Source organism: Chiloscyllium plagiosum, chromosome 36, assembly GCF_004010195.1.
Source record: "Chiloscyllium plagiosum isolate BGI_BamShark_2017 chromosome 36, ASM401019v2, whole genome shotgun sequence".
Lineage (NCBI taxonomy): Eukaryota > Metazoa > Chordata > Chondrichthyes > Orectolobiformes > Hemiscylliidae > Chiloscyllium > Chiloscyllium plagiosum.
The window spans coordinates 15,440,241-15,446,851 of NC_057745.1; the positions used below are offsets into that span (position 1 = coordinate 15,440,241).

General features: G+C 42.2%; 1 protein-coding gene across 1 annotated transcript in view; it reads right to left on the bottom strand.

Annotated features, from left to right (window-relative positions):
* The window catches only part of myo5aa (myosin VAa), a 178,391-nt gene that overhangs the window by 113,237 nt on the left and 58,543 nt on the right, over positions 1 to 6,611 (bottom strand). The window contains exon 2 of the mRNA XM_043677062.1: positions 3,731 to 3,841. Within this exon, the coding sequence (XP_043532997.1) occupies positions 3,731 to 3,841 (111 nt within the window). The remainder of the gene's footprint in view (positions 1 to 3,730; positions 3,842 to 6,611) is intronic.

Consider the following 6,611-nt stretch of genomic DNA (forward strand, 5'->3'; position numbering starts at 1 on the left):
TATTTGTAAATAGAGGCGACTTCAGGCCCAAGTGGTCATGTTATAGAAATGACCTGTATAATGAAAGGGGAGTGGTCAGCTCTCTAGCTGAGCAAGGGAAAAGTGAGGATTGCAGATGCTGGAAACCAGAGTTTAGATTAGAGTGGTGCTGGAAAAGCACAGCAGGTCAGGCAGCATCCGAGGAGCAGGAAAATCGACGTTTCGGGGTTGATGAAGCGCTTTTGCCCGAAACGGCGATTTTCCTGCTCCTCGGATGCTGCCTGACCTGCTGTGCTTCTCTCTCTGAGCAGTTCAGTCCAGAACTAGTTAGGAGTTCCACTGTGTGGAAACAGGCTCTCTCTCTCTCCTTCTGGCCTTCTAACTTCAACCTCTAAGCATTTATTCCATTTTTACTGTTTTGTTTAAGGGGGTTTGCTTATTGGGACAGTTATATTCAGAACAACATAATTAAGTCGAGTTTGGATAGACTGAGTTCTGAAGGGGTTCTTTATTCTGTTCTTTGTGTTTCATTGTGTAATTTTGTGAATAAATTTTTGTCAGCTTTAAAACCTGGCGGTCAACCTAGGTATCTTACTCCTGGTAATCTTCACTGTACACTTACCGAAACAAACTGCAAAGTTATGGTCTGGGCTGCCTGCTTAAGAATGTTTTGAGTAACCCGGCCTACTCCATAACACCTGTTTGATTGGATACAGATAGAAGTTGAAATGTGGAGGTGTTCCATTTCCTGGCAGAGACATCTGCACAAAGACTCCTCTCCCCAAAAGCTCGTAGTCAGTTTCTAAATGATTAAGACCCCCAGGTTTGGTTATAATGTGGAAACTGGTCTGTTCAGATGATGCTATGGCTTTAAGAGGTGTAGTTTTTCCTGTTATTGTTTCGAAGAGTGGTTTTGAGCCATAGGTACTAGGCTGTCTCCTCCAAGCCAATCAGGTAACCAGCTTGAGAGGTTTTAGGGTCTTTAAAAATTTTGGAACAAAAGAAGCAGCCTGAATGGGTGGAGTCAGGCTCCCATAGAACCAGGGTTTTAGTTTCATTTTCAGTAGTTGCTGGGGTTTTGAAGCTGCTACATCTCTCTGTTATAGTGAAAACCCTTGGTTCTCTTCCTGCTGCCAGAAACACATGAGAGACGATCATTTTATGAATTTGCCTTCGCCAAGGGTATGTTTATGGGATGTTACTATGTTGGAACAGTTGCTGTTTAGTAGTTAAATAATCGATTATTCTGTTAAGTTTTTCAATAGAGTTAAAGTCTTTCTTGTGTTTGTATTTTAACTGGGGGGGTAAGAATCAAGTGTATTTTGCTTAAAACCAGTTAGTGTGACCGATCAGATTAATCTGAAACACAGCACATTACACTTGCCTTTAGTTAAGATAAAGGTCAGGGTCTAGGCTATCTCCTTGACATATTTACTGGGGGTATGGAAAGGTCCATTACACTGGTCGGTTTTATTTATTCTTCCATGGGCTGTGGACACTGGTGGGAAGGCACAAATAGGGATGTGCAATTGTAAGAGGGGACTGTTTGGAGCCAACCACATTGCTGAAAGTCTGGAGTAACATGTTGCCCAGACTGGGTAAACTTGGGCAGATTTCCATCTCTAGAGGATATCAGATGGGGTTTTACAACAACCAATGACAATTGCCATTTTCAGTTTTATTGATTTATTAATTGAAATTAAGAGCCACCGGGTGCCCTGGTGGGATTTGAATTGGTGTTCCTCAGAGTAATTACCATGACGTCTGGATTACTAATCCAGTGACATTATCAATACACCACCCATCTCCCTGCCAACAAACACATTGCATGTCTTCATAGAATCCTTACAGTGTGGCAGCAGGCCATTCAGTCCATCTAGTCCTCACTGGCCCTCTGAAGAGCATCCCACCCAGACCCACCTCCTTGCCCTATCCCTGTAACCCTGCATTTCCCATGGCTAATCCCCCTAACCTGCACATCATTGGATTGTGGAAGGAAACTGGAGCACCCGGAGGAAACCCACGCAGACATGGGGGAGAATGTGCAAACTCCACACAGACAGTCGCCTGAGGGTGGAATCCAACCGGGTCCCCTGGCACTGTGAGGCAGCAGTGCTAACCACTGAGCCCCTGTGCCATCTTTCTGAAGGTTATTCATTTTTGTCCATGGTCCTATGTTTGGAAATTCCAAAATTTCAGCAGATTGGACCACGCCCAACTTGTCAGTTTGTTACTCAAGTTACAAGGTTGCTTTAGGCTTTGGCTCTCCCCTGTGTTTGGTGGATGAGAGGCTCTGCCATAGTCCAGCAATGGACAGAAGTCTTGCAAATGCATTGGAGCAACATATTAAAGACATTTGACAAATCGATATTTGTTTGGGTAGGATGTAAAGCTCCACTGGGTGCAAGTGATTCGCTGAAATTTTTCATCACTGCTGCATTTGGAGTTCATTACCAAACTGAAACAGCTTTGCTAAAACCCTGTTTAGGATGAAGCCCAGGGGAGGGATGATATTTGTTCAGAATTGATGTTTTTTAAATACGAACATTTCCACGTGCCCAGAAGGTCTGCACTCTGTTTATACACAGAGCCGGTTTGTGTTGTAAATTCACAGAAAAATATTGAATGCAGCTTTTTAAAAATGGCAAAAGGTGGCAAAGGAGAAAAGGTTCATGCTGAGTGCAATTGGCAATCTGGGTCTAAACAATTCATTTTCACCAAGTGATGTTACAAATCAAGTTACAGTTCAAACTTGCTTGCATAGTCACAAAACTGAAATCTTTCATGCACCAGCCCATTCAGGTCAGTGTTTTAAAGCGTAATTGCTTGTCTTTCTTCTTGGATTAGAAATATTTCTGTGACATGCTTGAAGATTAGTAACATGCAATCATTTTATCGATAGAGCTGAAAATGAGTTCATCACAAAAAATAAACAGAAGGGTGTTCATCCGGGAGCAATCAGATTTTAAAATAACTGAAAATAACTTTACAGAATGATGCATAACCATTCATTAGAGCCATTGGTGTATGTGTGTCCATCAGTTGCCAAGTGAATTTGACAGTTAAAAACTTTTCAAAAAGTTTCTGCTCATTCCCAAGCACTTAATAAACAAAGTTTCCTTCAGAGTCCTGTAGCTCAGTGGTAATGTCCCTCCCTTTGGGCAGAAAGTTGGTGTTCAAGTCCCACCTCAGGGTGCAACAGAGGTATGTCATAAATTTTCCAAACAAGGTGAATTAAAACCAAAACTGGACAGCTTCCGTGAAGGGCTGCAAATGGATAAATTAGCAGAAACTCCTCACGTTCATATTTGATTTGGAATTTGAGCCAGTTTGTGGGTGGGGCTAACTTCCGGCTGACCCATTTTAAAAGGGAGTGTAAAAGTTTGCAGAATCAATATCCCTGCTGGTCTAAACGGTGTCTGCAGTTCCTCAATTATTTCTGCTCAATCAGAACCACCGTGCCAAAATTCCCCTCCCTGATTCCTAAATTATGAACTCATTATTGCTGCTTAAACAAACACATCTTGACTTGTTCAGTGCAAGGGAAAAAGAAATGCAATGTGTACCCCCAAGTTTGATTATTTATGGAGGACATCACAGCGATTGCAAACATTCACGTCTGTGTTCTGTGACAGGAAGACAAGTATACATTTCAAAGTTGGTAATAATTATTCATTTGGCAGACCATGGGTTGGCAAACTTGTGAGCGCACATTCGATCATGGATTTAAAATGCAAGACTTGGCGTTTACCTGCTCATCCTCGAATTTCAGATGAAGCACTGTGTCTCCTGGCTTGTAGTCTTTCAGAAGCTCCGCGGATTTCCAGACATCCTCTGTATCAGGGATCCACACCCTGGCAAACTGTAACACAGACAGCAGGAACAGTTTGAGAATGAGCCCTGTGAAGTGGAAGGAGTTAAAACCAATAACAGGCTCCTAATTCCATCAGTACCCCATCAGATCTTCAGCATGTCCCAAGATAAATGAGGAAAACCTCCTCAGGGTTTGTGGCTAAGTGGCTGCAACTTTCTCCATCTGCACATGTTATGTTTGCAAGTGGCTCATTCAGCACGATTCTCATCCAACTTAGTTCCATTTGAAGGGAATTGTGACTGTTGCTTTGTTGACACACCAAAAACGTGGTGGAACTGACCGTATAGTTCTGATCAATGTAATGACCAAAAGTCATTAAGAACCTTTGCCCAAAAGAGGGTCACAAAGTCTGGGGTGTTAAATGGGCTCACATAGCAAAAAGGTTTTGCAAGTATTAAATGCAGTTCTTAATTTGAACTTTTGGACAGCAGGAAACAGCTTTGCCCCTTTCAAAGTGTACTGTGACAGGAAATAGAAACTTTCTTCTTGATACATTAGCATAATACAGAGGAACCTCAATTATCCAGCATTCAATTATCCAAATTTTGGATTGTCTTAATAAGATCGCAAGGTACCGATGCTTGGCTAAACTGTGTTATCCGGCATTTAGTTATCCGAACATTCAATTATCCATACAAAGTACTCGCACGTGTCATTCGGATAATCAAGGTTCCTCTGTACATTATATAAATTTGGATTTTGAAGTAGTGGCATGCTGGTTTTGATCTGTGCCTGTGAAGTGGTTTCATGATTATCTCCCAAGTATTGCTGTAACTATGGGGATTTATTTTTAAACACAGTATGCAACACAGTTTACTTCCTGGTGAGAAATGAAGTTTATTTTCATTGGTTGAGTTTTGACTGAACAGAGTGAACAATTGTGCATTAAACTTCGATTAAAGGACACGTAATTGCGACTTATTTTGGCTTATGCAAAAACCAGTCTGACAAAAATGTCTGGTTTCAGTTCAGGGTTTGTAGAAGTCACGGTTAAAGTTAGACATGTAAGACCTTTTCTCTTGAAGAAGGCTATATTTTAGAACTCTTCAGATATAGGTTACTTCAGTGTAAGGAGTTTAATTTTAAATTTTCTAACCAGAACATTAAGTCTGAGCTGAGTTGTATGAAGACTCAAGGGAAAGGCTGTCAGATTTTCGGGACTGGGAATTGAAGCATCAGTTAAGTTAAACCCTCCAGATCTGATACAGAAGGGAATTCTGTTTGGTGTGAGCACTGGAAAAAGGTGATGTTGGGATGAATGGGATAGCAATATACCATGTGTTGCAAAACATTTAAACTTGTTACAATATAAATACGTTGGTTTATTCCATTCTTCTTCATTTCTTTTGCATAATGCACATGTTAAAGCCAAATCTGCAGCATTGCATTTTACAGTGCAGTTAAAGCAAAAATAACATCCCATCAAGCCAGGTTTCAATCTGGGATCCGACCTCCCAAGCAATAACATCAGCTGGGTCCACAGTTAAGACCAAATGTGAGTCAGAAGGAAACCGCCCACATCAGAAACGTCTTGTTTTTATTTCTGGTGTTCCAAATATCAGACTGCAAGTTCAACCTTACAACTGACTGACACAAGTATATAGGAAGGACAATTGTAGTAGAACACAAACACAGACTGCCACATTAAGGCAGATTGTTCTGAAGAAAGTAACAGCACTCGAACAACACACAGTTACCATTGCACAGATCATCCAGGGCTAATAGTGAGAAAGAGGCAGGTTGGTAAACTGCCAACTATGGTGCTTCAGCATTATTATCGTTGCAACAATAGCATTTTCTCCTTCACATTCCCACAATTTCCAAGAAGCAGCTGCTTTTGAACAGTTATTGCTGATTAAACTTCTCAGAGTTAGTTAAATCTGGTTACCAATAGTGTGGGTAGCCCTACAACAAAGTGATAATTGCTCAGCATTGCCAAACGCTCTTTCCCAGAAAGTGAACAATTATAAAGTCATTATGCAGTGCTTAAAAACAAATCACCTTTGCCGCTTTATCTATTTTCCTGCCTCCCCAACTTTATGTCCCTTCCTGTCCTCGATTTGACATTGAATGCACCTTCCTGTTTATATCGCAACCCTTTAATCTGATCAGTTACGTAGCTACACTGATTATCACAAATGTTCCCAAGACTCCTGCACCTGAAACTGCAATGTTATCAGTACTCCACCTACCACTCAGCTAATACCAAGAGATGAAAATGTGTTGCTGGAAAAGCGCAGCAGGTCAGGCAGCATCCAAGGAACAGGAGAATCGACGTTTCGGGCATAAGCCCTTCTTCAGGAATGAAGAAAGTTTGTCCAAAAGGCTAAGATAAAAGATAGGGAGGAGGGACTTGGGGGAGGGGCGTCGAAAATGTGATAGGTGGAAAGAGGTCAAGGTGAGGGTGATAGGTCAGACTGGGGTGAGGGCGGAGAGGTCAGGAAGAAGATTGCAGGTTAGGAAGGCGGTGCTGAATTCAATGGATTTGACTGAGACAAGGTGGGGGGAGGGGAAATGAGGAAACTGGTGAAACCCGCGTTCCTGCCTTGTGGTTGGAGGGTTCCTAGGCAGAAGATGAGGCGCTCTTCCTCCAACCATCGTGTTGTTGTGGTCTGGCGATGGAGGAGTCCAAAGACCTACATATCCTTGGTGGAGTGGGAGGGGAAGTTGAAGTATTGAGCCACAGGGTAGTTGGGTTGGTTGGTCCGGGTGTCCCAGAGGTGTTCTCTGAAACACTCCGCAAGTAGCCGGCCTGTCT